General features: G+C 43.1%; 2 protein-coding genes across 2 annotated transcripts in view; both read right to left on the bottom strand.

Annotated features, from left to right (window-relative positions):
• LOC111875357 overlaps window positions 1-2,607 on the bottom strand; it is a 4,524-nt gene extending 1,917 nt beyond the window's left edge. The window contains exons 1-2 of the mRNA XM_023871555.2: window positions 2,539-2,607; window positions 998-1,093 (exon numbers count right to left, since the gene is read on the bottom strand). Coding sequence (XP_023727323.1) covers window positions 998-1,057 — 60 coding nt within the window. The 5' untranslated portion in view covers window positions 1,058-1,093; window positions 2,539-2,607. The remainder of the gene's footprint in view (window positions 1-997; window positions 1,094-2,538) is intronic.
• Window positions 2,608-4,521: 1,914 nt separating this feature from the next.
• On the bottom strand, window positions 4,522-12,158 carry LOC111875361. Its single transcript, XM_023871560.2, has 4 exons — window positions 12,129-12,158; window positions 10,441-10,519; window positions 8,738-8,899; window positions 4,522-6,850 (listed from the first exon to the last, which is right to left on the bottom strand). The coding sequence occupies exons 2-4, from the start codon at window positions 10,498-10,500 to the stop codon at window positions 6,671-6,673; spliced, it is 402 nt and encodes a 133-aa protein (XP_023727328.1). The 5' UTR covers window positions 10,501-10,519; window positions 12,129-12,158; the 3' UTR covers window positions 4,522-6,670.
• Window positions 12,159-14,363: the final 2,205 nt, after the last annotated feature.

Raw genomic sequence — 14,363 nt, 5'->3', positions numbered from 1 at the left:
AGCGACTTAGTCCCGCCCCACTAGCAATAAAAACAATAAGTAGGTACTGATATATTCTCCAAGTATAATTAGAATGATCAAGTCAAGGAGGATTAGATGGGCAGGGCATTTAGCACGAATGGAGAGAAGAGGAATGCATATGGGATATTAGTGGGAAAGCCAGAAGGAAAGAGAACACTAGTAAGACCTAGACGTAAGTGGAAAATAATATCAAGATGGATCTTAGATTGGGTAGTGATGTATGGACAGGATTGATCTGGCTCAGGATATGGGGCAGCGGAGGGCTCTTGGGAACACGGTAATGAGCTTTGTGTTTCCATAAAATTTTGGAAAATTCTTGAGTAAATNCTAGCAATAAAAACAATAAGTAGGTACTGATATATTCTCCAAGTATAATTAGAATGATCAAGTCAAGGAGGATTAGATGGGCAGGGCATTTAGCACGAATGGAGAGAAGAGGAATACATGTGGGATATTAGTGGGAAAGCCAGAAGGAAAGAGAACACTAGGAAGACCTAGACGTAAGTGGAAAATAATATCAAGATGGATCTTAGATTGGGTAGTGATGTATGGACAGGATTGATCTGGCTCAGGATATGGGGCAGCGGAGGGCTCTTGGGAACACGGTAATGAGCTTTGTGTTTCCATAAAATTTTGGAAAATTCTTGAGTAAATGAGCGACTGACGGCTTCTCAAGAAGGGCTCAGCTCCGTGAAGTTTAATTAGTTACCGCATATATAAACATACATACTTGGGCCTATATAAGATCTATCACATTTGCTTTGAACATCATTCGAATGACACGTGACACGCATTTTAAAAAAACACAGGGAGGCTAACAATAAGTGTCTCTTTTCGGTCACGTGGAATATAAAATTCTTTCCACTGTACAAACACAAACGGGAACAGGAAGTTTCCGCACAACGGAGATTGTCAAAATGGTCTGATTTTCAGCACAGCTCATGCATCACAAGAATATTAGCTAATACTCACTTACCAGTTCTAGTATCTTCAGCCAAAAGGTCGACATTTTGAAGAGGTCTCCTATAGTAACCATCTTGGCAACTTATTTCGTTTTTCCTGCAGTATCATCCTAAATTAACAGAAAACGTATTGGTTACAAAAATAACACTTGTATCTGCCGTTCTTACAATTTCATCATATTCAATAATTCGTCAGATAATTGTAAATCTGGTTAAAAATAACAGGTTACAGGAAGTGAGTATTGAAATAATGAGGGAGACCGGGGCTGATTGTCACATTTTTTTTTAGTTTACATTTCTAGATGTCATCAGCTGTCGATGCGAGCAGTAAGATGTAGTGCTGCATCTCCTTGCTTCACGCTTCAGATGCCATTCATGTAATACATATGGAGGAGGAAACAAAATTAATCTTCCTCGTTCAATTCTCCTTCTCAAAAACATTTTTCTTTCAAGTCCTTTCCCCTAATTATTCAGCTCCATCCTTTTACGGTTCACCAACTCCCAATGGCTCGCTGACCTCCACTCCCTTTCCTGTATCTTTACCGTCTTTTTTTCCCGATGTTACTCTTCTACCCTATAGATGGAAGTAGCATATGCCTCCGAAACTTTGGTACCTTTCTATTAGATTACACGGGGCCACACGTCAGAAAGCAGCAATCTTAATATTCGTTGCCGTAAGAAACTCAACACTCACGAAATCAAAATCGTCTCATTTGGAGAGGGAGGGGGGGCTTCCTTCGTACCTTGAAGAAGCGAATGTGGCAAGAAAATGGCGGGAGAAACTTCACAAAGAAAGCGTTAGTATTCTCGAGACCAGCAGCTGCATACACAGAATGGCGTTTCGTTTACACACGGTAAGTACTTTGCAGAATAATGCGTATGATGAACTTGATCTCTCACATAAAGAAAAGGACGTAAACAGAAGGAGCCCTGGAACAGGGTGCTGAGGAGAATATTTGGGCACAAGAGAGAGAGGAAAGAACAAGGGGATATTGAAAGCTGCATCGTGAGTAACTTCATAATACTGAGGCGTATAGACCTGTTGCTAAGCGGTGACTCTGTAAACAGCGGCCGTTGCTAGGTAACACCTGCAGCATACACAGAAGCAGCAATAGAACAACGGTGTTATGCAACCCATTTCTAAGCAACAGAGGGTGTCCTGGAACAGGGTGCTGAGGAGAATATTTCGACCGAAGAGAGATGAAGTGACAGGAGGCTGGGGAACACTGCATAATGAGGAGCTTCATAACTTGTACTCTTCTCCAATTTAATTAGAATGACCAAGTCAAGGAGGATAAGGTGGGCAGAGCATGTAGCACGAATGGGGGAGACGAGGAATGCATATGGGATATTGGCGGGAAAGCCAGAAGGAAAGAGACCACTGGGAAGACCAAGGCGTAGGTGGGTGTACAACGTAGGGAAGAGAAAATTGTTGTTTCCACCGGGACTGGAACTCCGACCCCTCGGTAGTCCAACCCGTAGCCAGTCGCTATACCGACTACGCTGACCCGGCTCCTTACAACCACAACCATTTCATTTACGCAAATAAACTTACCAGACACACAGGAGGCAGCCCAGATGTACTTCCCAGACTGACCACGTAGCCTCACAGATAAGTTTAAAATAGCAAACAAGTGTACTGGCGTCTCTTATCACTCACTCGCGAAATACTGGTATCTCCTGGGATTGGGCGATGTACCTGAATCCACGCTTCTCTCTTTGTGTTCAGAAGACGACAGGTTCGAGTCTGGGCTGTTCCGACCGAGGCTCTTCGTGTCTTCCTCAGTATCTCAAGGCAAAAGTTGGTACAGCAACTCATATCAGCCACACCCTCTACAATTCATTCTGTCATAAGTGGTGAAGATCCCCTTTCAAGTAACTTCGCGAGTTTTAATACGGGTTTTATGATGGTCCTTCTGTCATCTTCTGACTCGGCCCCCATTGAGCTCTGTCATGATCTGCTGAAGTACCGTTGCGACCTCTGGGAACATGTTCAGGGACGAACTGTTTGCATTGGAAGTCTGAACTGACTCGGTACTTGTTGGTTGTGCCTGAAGAGAGGGGGGACACTCATTTCTCAGAGTCAGAGTCACTTTACTACTGGCGGTTTACCGCAAATCAGCTCATCTTGGCGTCAAGACCCTTGAGACACACGGCCAGAGATTTTTTCCCCTAACTGAACCCTTGCGGTGACAGTACTTATGTAACATCCTCTCTGACGAGAAGATCGGTTTGCCTCTTATGAATACGCTTGGCCTTTCTTCAAGTGTACGTATCGCACATATAGCATCTTACTAAAAATTCTTCCTTTTGCACTATATACACGTTCTCTGTCAGTCCAGGCTCTGCAAAGCAGATCATGCATAACTTACGTATCGTATGCTACAACGGTAGTTTTGTCACTGGAACAGTCGCTAGCTTGACCACCGCCAAGTTTAAGCCTCTTATATTCTCTGTGTCTGGCTTCGCTTTGGCCTATGCTGGGAACATGTACATTCTCATTGTTTTGTATGACTTATACTTGTCGCCTGCACAATTTTGTTATACATACAGATGGATGAAAGCCGTGTGCAAATCGCGGACAGGTGTGAACTTTGGAAAATTTGCAATGGCGGGGAAAACCTTGTTTTGCAGGCGCTGCAATTTTAGGAGGCAGGCGTCTGCCGCTAATTCCCACGCAGACCAAGCATAAGTCATTACTGATCTGAGCCGTGCCTTATGGAGGGTTAGTTTAGTGTTGACACTTAAACACTCACTTTTGAATCGGGAGTTGATTCTAACAAATGTTCTGAAGGCCTTGGCTTCAATCATTTCTGTGTGCAGTCTCCATGTAATCCTCTCATCGAAGATAACACCCAGATATTTTGCATTATTGACAAAGGGGATAGTCCCCTCATTCAAGGTAAGGTGAACCTCAGTTGAGCCTGTCTCACTATGGCTCTCTACACGAATAGGAGAGAGAACGCCGCCTCCAACAGCTTTTCTATTGTTGGGCCCCTGTGAGTCGAAGTGGAAACATGTTCAGAGAACCTTTCCCTAGCAACGGCCGTCTTTTCTTGTTCTTCTATGCCGGCTTTCATCAGGCATGACAGCGTATATAGGCGTGAGGGCTGTGTTAAATGAAACCTCGTTAAAATATCCAACTTGTGTAACATTTCTCGGAATATTAACATGTCTTATCTACACTAGGGCTTACATAAAAACACCTGATAAGATTCTGGCGTTTGAATGTTATCTAGTAAAGGTAAAAATAGACCCCACGGAAAGTCAGACGGCTGTACAGTACGAAAACAGGAAGACGGACAGCGATGGAAAAGCGTTTGGTGTACTGTTCCTTGTGTAATTATTCAACCGATATTTTTGGTAGCATATTCTACGACTCTGTCAATATCTAGGTTACAGAGCGCCGAATGGTAGGATGAGTAATGAATTGGAAAGGATTTATAAGGAAGCGGCCGTAGGTTTATCAAGATAATCTCCTGGAATTTTCCTGGAGGGATTTTAGAAAACCACAAAAAAAAAACAGCAATCAGGCTGAACAGTGTCACGGCCGAGATTTGAACCGAGCTCTTCCAAATAAAAACACGGGTCCTTGTCCGCTATATTAATTTGCTCCGTGAAATTCTGTCTGGAGCTTGAAGTTTCGTAATAGCCGTCACGGACGCGTGATGCAGAATTATTCCGTCTAGTCGCATCAGCACACGCATGTCCTAGCCATCACGTCATATCCGGCTCTTCAGCCAAACTCGCACCTGGGGTCTCTCGTTCTCTTGCAGCCTGAGAATGGGACCGGAACTTCCGGAAACCATTATTGCTTCCGTCACGTCTTGACATGGTTCATTTTGTAAGACCGACTGACTAACTAATTCCATGGAGCTGGATCCTTTCTGAGAAGCCATCAGTTGTCCAGCCGTTCAAATAAATTAGCAGCTTTTTATGGAATCCGAAGGTTCATTTCCGTATTCACAAGAGCCCATCACTACTCTCTATCCTGAGCCAGATCAACCCATTCCATGCCATCATCCTATTTCTTTGAAATTCATTTTTCTCTCATCTATTTTTAGATCTTCCTACTGACCTCTTTCCTTCACGTTTTCGTAACAAAACTTGTATGCACACCTCTACTCTCCCATGCATGTTATACGCCCTGCCCATCTCATTCTCCTTGGTTTCGTCATTCTACGAGTAATAACTTTTTGCTAGTATCGATGAGACTTCTATGGCTCCTGTTTCTCTGTGTAACTTGCATGTGCAAATCATCACATTTTGTCGGTAAAATAAGACAAGTTAAAAGCATGTTTAATGAAGCTTACTGTTAAGTGAAGAAGCCGCGAAAGCTCGGTCCATGCGACTCGAGCTGCTTGTTGGGCGGTCAGAACTCTTGTGTTCGATTCCGGGCAGGGACAAGAGACTTCCCTGAGACTGGCTCTTGGGTTGACGGGATTCCTTCTTTGGGTCTAAGGTACTGGGGCGTGAAGCTGATCTTTCATCTCCACGTAGTGCCGAGATCGGGAATGCTTGGAGCTATACCTCCGTTCTTAGAAACATCTTACCGACTTGGTGCCGAATTAAGCACAGGGACAACTTTACATATTCTACCGTTAAGTCATATCTTATTCCTTGTTATTATCACTTACAGTGTTCAATAAAAGTGAACATTGCAGACCAGTTAGTACTTTTGTTTTCGCAGGACATTCTAGTGAAAATATTTGCAATAACAATTTAATTTTCTGGGTTATAACACCTCGTTTCTCTTTACTTGAATTACTTGTATGAGCGTGTATATGTGTGTATGGGGGGCAACGGAGTACAGTCTCACACATATTAAACTTCAGCGCAGAATCCCGACGCATTACTCTTGGAGAAAGGACATAAGGTACCACTGGCATACGAAGCTGATTACGCCCTGGACATGACTGCAAAAATGCCTTCACCGAGAGTCGAACCTCAGTAGACCAACATGTAATCCTCTCACTTTACTGACAGAGATATCTGTCCCGCAAACACAAGTAGGAATGACAGCTAAAGAAAATTCTGAAATTGGAATATTCTAGAATGTGACACCGTGTAGTCTTGTAGATGATTATCAACATTTAAGAGGGACATATAGCCTCTATATTCTTAAAATGAAGGCAGCGTGTTCTTCCGAAATTTTGGTAACTATCTACCAGACTACACGGTATTACATCCCGCGCCCTTGAGAAACGTTGGCTACCATTTGCCAGACTTAACGGCCATAAGTGACTCAGATCTAGCGTGGTAGATTATTCTTAAAACTGTTAGATTCAAGACATGTTACAAATCAATAAATTAATGTCCCAGTTTGCCAGTAAGTAGAATTCGTCGCATACTTAATCTCACGGGAACCAGATCTTTTGAGCCCATGTAAGTTCTATCCACACCTGTGCAGGACACTGTGTCTCACAAAAAGAGATCCTTAAACTTCGTGGTCTCTTGAACGCTGTCCTGAGTGGCAAGATAAAACTACCTTCACATCCAGTTCTAAAGCTCTTGGCCTGAAATTTCCCAAACTACAACCTATTGACCCGGTCCGTGGATCAGTGCATGCGCTCTCTCGTGTACCTCTTCTGGGCATTGTCTTCACCTGGTCCATCACCACCTTCAAGCAATGTTTCGCAAGGCACCTCCACTGTGGGCTCATCGGTAGTCGTAATTGCCGACAAATGTTAGCCATATCTGAAGTACGCAAGCGCCGAATCGACGAGGTAGACGATGCCGTTGGAGAAGGCTATGATGCCAGAGACAAGCACGCGGTAAGACACTCCTGAGACTGTGGCCCAAGACTGGATCATTATGGCTCCGGAAGCGAAGAAGAGGAATGCTGCAGGCAGGCTGATCATCATTATCTGGACACAAGGAACGTTTGTTATTCACGTAAGAGACTGGAATATGAAACCCATATACAGTGCTCAATAATAAATCGGCATACTTTCCACACACGGACGGTGTGAAGGTGAAGCAACCAATTTGTCTCTCACCTGTTGTCAAGCACTTCTGTAGGTGGACCTAATTGTTATCATTATTCTCACATTACGCACTTGTTTACTCATGGAGCTGAGCCCTTCTGGAGGAGCTGCCAATTCTGCAGCTACTCAATAATTTCTCAGCATTTTATGGAACCCGAAGGTTCATCACCGTGTTCACAAGAGCCCTCCACTGGTCCCTATCCTGAGCCAGATAAATCCAATACATACTATCCCATCCTATCTCTCTAAAATCCATTTTAATATTGTCCACCAACCTACGCCTTGGTCTTCCCAGAGGTCTCTTTCCTTCTGGCTTTCCCATCAATATCCTATACGCATTCCTCGTCTCCCCCATTCGTTCTACATGCCCTATCCACCTCATCCTCCTTGACTTGATCATTCTAATTATACTTGGAGAAGAGTACAAGTTATGAAGCTCCTCATTATGCAGTTTTCTCCACCCTTATGTCACTTCATCTCTCTTCGGTCTAAATATTCTCCTCAACACCCTGTTCTCAAACACCCTCAGTCTGTGTTCCTCCCTTAATGTCAGAGACCACAGGCAAGAGGTACGCCACGCGGTACATGAGTGGTTGCGCGGACTACCAAAAGAATTTTTTTCTGAAGGAATTCATGCACTTTGTAAGCGCTGGAGGACTTGCATTGAGCGTGGGGAGATTATGTTGAAAAGTGATACAACTTTGTACCACCTGTGCACAATAAATAATATTCAAAATAATATTTAAAGTTTTCATTTGACTCGCCTACGTACATCGTTGTAAATCCATAAATTTTGCGTTCTCGCCTTTAAACTGTTACCCGATTTTATTACTACTGCTACTACTATCAGCTTCCAAATTATAACTTTAATTTTTGTTGTTATTACTATGTGTTATCGCCATCTTACTCAGATGTTATGAATTGCCTTGTTTTGTTCTTTGTGTATGTTTCCTTCTCTCACTCGTGCTAAGTTTGTAATTGGCCCTTGAGCTGTTGAGTTAGCACTCAAATAAATAACAATTTAATTGAAGTAGTAGTAGTAGTAGTAGTAGTAGTAGTAGTGCGTGTGAGATTTAACATATTCACTTCATAAATACTAATATTGCAGCAGTGTATGCTGTGACGCCATTTTGTTGCGAGTTATTTTAGAGCTCTGCCAGTAGCTAGGTTAAGTATATGTCGTCAGATGGCAGTATGATGTATGAAAGATGAATAGAGAAGAATTTGGAAGGAAACAGTCATGGCCTAGCGGAAGTAATTTTCATGTAGAGAACTCTAGCAAACCCATTAAAAATCTCGGGATAGCCGGTTCCCTTGACAATACTCGAACCGGTCTCCTTCCGAAAACGAGTCTAGAGAGGTGACGCTGTGTAGTCTGGTAGGCACTAATATGTCTAAGGAAGCTTCTGCCTCCAAACCCAGAGTAGGCACAAAAATAAACAAATAGAAACAAAGAAAACACAAGTCAACAGAGTGAGAGAGAGACTCTCTTGTTATCCCTTCAGGGGAGGATTCGTAGCGACGGTGCGGACTGCTTACAACGTGTGCATATGTAGCAGTACTGAAACTAAAGAGAGAAATCTTGGACAAGTGAATGATAATTCTTCGTTAATAATGTTTATATTTGTGTATGTTTTTAACTTCCATTGTTAAGTTCGCCCATATAGAGTCAGAGAGCCATATCAGCTGCAACAAATGCAACCAATAACAAAAAAGACAAGAGAGAGGAAGAGAGGGGAAACAGGCATATAATACGTAATCACTTACCAGCGTCCGATGCAAACCGTTGTCGATAACGTTTGCACAAATGGTAACGACAGAGACCATAATGAATCCAATGACTGTTCCGTACACGAGTGCCAACTTATGGTTGTCAGTAGCGATTCCACCCAGTCCTGCCAACAGCCCTACGCTGACAACCGATATAACCTACAATATTTAAAATAAACAGATTTGAAAAGAATACTAAAGTTTCCCCCGTTCTTAATTAAGCACTACGACAGGAATACATATAGGGAGTGGAGGTGTAGCTCCACGCCTTCTCAACCTCTGATCTAGATGGAGATGAATAAACAGTTAACAAAAATCACAAACAGATGGACATTCATCGTAAACAATCATGAGAGTACCGTGGGACTCGCGATCATGTTTTACTGTCTCAGACTCGGGGCTTCCCTTCCGTGACCTACGACTCGTAGTTCTACGGTGGAGGTATTCGACCCCGCCTCCACACGGTGTTGAAAACCAGCACCAACACAAGATAGGATATACAAACCAAGCATAGCATAAACCATCTGCAAGAGTTAAGATAAATATTAAAAACATCAAAAAAAGTTCACACACACACGAGGCCTAGCACCTATGCGCATGCTCTATTTAACGGCTATTGCTGTTACAATCAGAGTACTATCAGAAAAGAATTCATCACTCAGGAGAAAAATTCCCTGTGTGGTACCGACATATATGAAGTTCTAGGTAGTACGTTTCTTCCCCCCGAAACGTCGGTGTTTACAGGAGCGGTGGTCAGGAGGCTACAGTGAAGGTCGTAAATCTCATTTTATAAATGGACACTTGATGACAGGCAGTGCAATGGTTTAACGTGATTCATACACCTGAGGATGGCAGAATGATGCCGAAACATGTAGTGTGAAGTGACAAGTGAAATTGTATGCACTAAAAGACGGTCAATATATACACACTCTGGTCGTAAATCTCGTATTCATAAATTTTGATTGCAGCCCATTGTGAAGTGGGAATATAGGTTGACTTGTAAAGTTCAAAACTTCGCCATTTTAGAGCGTTATTCATAGGCCCTTTTCCTAAGTTTGCTTGCTGCCTTCCATTAGCGATGATACTGCAGGATTCATGTTCGCCCGTCTCAGCTTCCTTGAGAAGTGATGATGAAGGTGCAAGAAGGGACAGCATTTGAAATAATTTTGTAGAGAATAAATTGGAATTCACTTAAAATTTTGTTAATAAATTTAGCGATGAATATTTAAAGAAATAAACTGAACAAGGGCATCAAGTGGGACATTAGAGTTAAATGTTTAGATGATAGACTTATGGGGTGATCCAAAGCAAAATAATTTTGACAGGGTACTGGAATGCATAAAAAAAAGAGGAAAAATGTGCCAAAAATTCGAAAAGGAAATATGGTGGGAAGAATGAAGAAATTGGAGAAGTTTCGTCTATCGACAGGTACGAAACGGAAATGATGATAGAAAAATAAGATAAATTTATGGACCGAAGCAAAATTGGCTTATGTAAATGTAGACCTCCTATATCAATTTTAATCAAAAAAACGCTACCTGACTTAGGAGTTCAAATTTGTGACATACAGACGTGAACTTCCAGTCACGTGTTCATTTTATGCGCCTGGTGAAGATGCTACACGCCACTCCTTAAAGATCAAATATCTTGACCTGATAATGTTGAGCTGACGGAAGAACAATGAATTCTCTTTTACTTACCAGTTCCATCAACTTGATCAGAAACGATGCTGACTTGAAGAGTCCGGCAACTCTACCCATCTTGACGAAATAACTCCTCCTAAAGGAACACATGTCATAAATATATAGCAACTTCATTGCGCAGGCAGGGGCAAAGGCCAAGCACGTGACAACTTTGGAATTAAAAAAAAAAACTTGCAAATAGAATTAAATATACCGAATGCTAATACCAAAATGAAAAGTATTCTAAAATAATCACATCTTTTTAGTACCCTAGGGAGATCAGTAAAAACAAGAAGTTCTGGGAAGAACTAATCGCCTTTGATATGACACGGACCGCACAGAAAACGACACTTCAGCAACTTTCCTTTACCGCGGGAACATGTTTACCGAGTTACTACCTAACAGCGATAGGGGGATACACAGAAAGACACACAGACTCTCCTTTGATAAGACACGGACCGGATAGAAATGACGCGTCCAACAGTTCTTCTATTGTTGCGTGTATTTGTTGCCGCGGAAACGTGTTTACCGAACTCTTGCCTAGCATCGAAATGAGGCATACACATACAGACACAAAGACTAATGGCAGACAAGCAGACTGATGGCAGGGATTTATAAAGTACGCCGTTGAGATGGGCTCAGGTGCCATGTTATACATACCAAGTTTCATAAAGATTGTTTCAGCAACTCAAAACTTGATGAGGGGGGGGTTGAGATTTACGGACACAGAGACATAAGTCTACTTTATGAAATTAGGTTAAAAATTGTCTGAAACGCAATCAAATACAACGGTTTCTCCGATCACCCTTGAAAATTTTCTGGCCGTGTCCGTGGACAGACCCACAAATTTCGAATTTCAAATTTGTCATGAAATTAGGCGCGTGTTCCACAGTTAGTTTTGACTGATAACTCCACAACGAAGCCATCTATGGAAAACTGCTAATACCAACTGTGGAACACGTACCTAATTTCTTGTCACGACATAGAGGGTGTCAAGAAATTGGGTATGCTGAAGCTCCTGTTTGCAAATAAATTGTTCTTTTAGTAGACTAAGCAGTAATGGCCAATGCATTGGATGCATTGAGCGGTTTGTAGCCCTCACATCAATACAAATTGCAGTTACCTTGAGTCACGTGGTAGGAGACAGTAACTTGTGTGTCAAGATCGCAACCGTGTAAATCCTCAAGCCTTGAAAACAAATCGTTGGATTATTCAGTTTTTCGAGTCCGAGGTTCTAACGGCGGATGAAGGGTACTGTCTTCTGGCATGTGCCGCAGTGTAGCCTGGTAGAGGCTTGCCGAAATTTCGGAGTAAACCAATGCCTCCACCTTTGGGGTCTAGAGGCAGAGCAAGTAAGCAACCACAAGAATCATGCTCCCCAGTTCCCAGTTGTGGTCACCACAACTACCAGACTACACGTGGTCACAAACAAGAATCGTCGTGAATTTCTTCTTGTTAACGGTTATTAGCCCAGCTTTTGATGGGCACGATAAATGCGCTAGTAACCGTAATCAAGAGAGAATTCAAAATTCTTGCATGTGACAAGTTGTGAAAATTGGAGAGGGTATTGCTTGGCTCGCTGTTCAACAGTGAAGATGGAGGCATTACGTTTCTGCGAAACGGTAGAGTAAACATCTTCCGGATGACATGGAGTCACACGCTATAATACAGTCCTCTTCAGAGAAAATATGTTCACAAATACTCACTTGTTGTGACAGACCGAGCGCTTACACCTCCTGTTTACCAGTGGCCTCGTGACAAGATAACCTCACGCCGTTTCTTATCACCCCCACATTTGGCATTTGGGGCTCGCTTGCCTTGGGTGCCGTTGTATTGTACTGGGCCAGTTCACATTACACAGTCTCAGCCGGGGAACTTTCCAGGAAGTTCCTCAGCGCTTACTTACTTACTTACTCATGGAACTGAGCCTTTCTGGAGGAGCTGCCAATTCTGCAGCTACTCAAGAATTTCCCAGCATTTTATGGAACCCGAAGGTTCATTACCGTGTTCACAAGAGCCCTCCACTGGTCCCTATCCTGAGCCAGATCTATCCAATTCATGCCATCCCATCCTGTCTCTCTAAGATTCATTCTAATATTGTCCACACACCTACGTTTTGGTCTTCCAAGTTGTCTCTTTCCTTCTGGTTTCCCCACCAATATCCTATACGCATTCCTCGTCTCCCCCATTCGTGCTACATGCCCTGGCCACCTCATCCTCCTTGACTTTCCAGACGAGCGCTAACTTGAAACAAGCCTAAACAGTTCCCTGCCCATCCCATTCTTCAGCTCGCGGAGCCAATCGTATCTCGATGCTCGCAGTACCGTCCAATGGTACAACTGAATAGAGAAGGACTTGGAAGGAGACGGTTCTGACCTACTCGAAGTACTGTGCCGACACATGTCTGGAGGGACTGAAGAAAACCACTGTCATGACAGCTGACGTCTTGGCTAAGACTGGAGCCAATAACTAACTCCATGGAGTTGAGCCCTTCGTGAGAAGTCGCCAGTTGCGTAGTTACTCAAGAATTTCTCAATATTTTGTGGAACCCGAAGGTTCATTGCCGCGTTCACAAGAGCCCTCCACTGGTCCCTATCCAGCTCATACCGCCCCTTTCCTACCAAAGAATCCTTCCAAATCCGAGGCCCTTTTGTGACATTTCGGAACTAAATTATTTGTTATGGTAACGAGATTTTAGCTCCACGTCAAATCCCCCCAACTGGAGGACCACCTCTTGTCGGCTATTCTCTGTTGTTTTTATCGATATATTCTCAGCTAAGCTCCATATCTGGAGGCAGTCTCCACCATCCGCAACCCCAGGACCCGCCGTGCCGTGGGGACAAGTGTAGTTAGGCGGGAAGTTCGNCCCCCCCCCCCGATCAATTTGGGCCCGTCATTACGTGTGGCGCAGTCTAGAAAAATCGCTATACTTAGCGATATTTCCAGTAGCTCTAACTACACAGCGTAGAATGTTAGGATGGTTAGAGATTGAGCGATTGGCAAGGACCCGGGTGCAGACGATTTAATTTCAAGTACTGTCGTGGCATTGACCGCCTCTGTGGTCAAAGTGGTCACAGTTTCTGGCTACAAATCCAGAAGTCCCGGGTTCGATTCCCGGCATTACCAGATTTTCTCAGAAGTAGTGGGTCTGGAACGGGGTCCGCTTAGCCTCGTGGGGATAATTGAGGATTTATTTCAAGGAAATAGCGGCTCCGGTCTAGAAAACCAAAATTACCAGCCGTGGGGATTCGTTGCTCTGACCACGCGACACCCTCTATCCGCAAAAGTTGGCACTAACTTCTCCGACAAGTGGCAGTCGCTCGGCCGGTATAGTTCGCGTGTGGACTACAAGCAACGGAGTTTTTTTGTTTTGTCGTAGCATTTCTCTGGAAGGCCTAAGGGCAAAAGGTCGGGAAACTTCAGTCATTATGGTCGGCCTCTGCACCGAAAGGAAAGGATGAAAATACCAATCGCAGGGGAAGAAAATGGTGAATTTAGTAAAAAAAAAACCGAAACGAAATTGACGTTCGTATTTGAAACATAGAGAAAAAAACAACAGGGTTTGCTGTATTTGAAAGTATTTCTTCGAGTGAATATGCTTAATAGGTTATAACTATTAACATCCAATACGTCATATAAAACCAGTTTTTTCACGAAGGGGTGTGATAAAGTGACGTTTAAAATAAGTTTAAGGACATTTCGTGCCTCGAACAGAAGTTCCAAACTTTTTTATATTTATTAAGTTCGTAGTCGTGTTCCTAAGTGAAACATAAATATTTGTTGCAGTGATATTTTGGCTTAAATATATCAATAAGAAAAATATCTGTAAAGAAATACATCATAAACCATGAACCGTTAGCGATTAATCTTGTCATATCTGCTACTGCGCATGACCCAATAAGACAGTGATTCGCTATATAAGAAGAGCGGCTAGGTTCCCG

Source organism: Cryptotermes secundus, unplaced genomic scaffold (genome assembly GCF_002891405.2).
Source record: "Cryptotermes secundus unplaced genomic scaffold, Csec_1.0 scaffold2092, whole genome shotgun sequence".
Lineage (NCBI taxonomy): Eukaryota > Metazoa > Arthropoda > Insecta > Blattodea > Kalotermitidae > Cryptotermes > Cryptotermes secundus.
Note: the sequence above shows the minus strand (reverse complement) of the source record. Positions and strands in the feature narration are given on the sequence as shown.

Bases quoted from the DNA above. Each gene is read 5' to 3' on its own strand.
- LOC111875361 (XM_023871560.2), bottom strand. From the start codon at position 10,500: ATGGGTAGAGTTGCCGGACTCTTCAAGTCAGCATCGTTTCTGATCAAG. The intron at 8,900-10,440 runs GTAAGTAAAAGA...TAAATATTGTAG, and splicing joins TGATCAAGTTGATGGAACTG to GTTATATCGGTTGTCAGCGT. The intron at 6,851-8,737 runs GTAAGTGATTAC...CCTTGTGTCCAG, and splicing joins ACGGTTTGCATCGGACGCTG to ATAATGATGATCAGCCTGCC.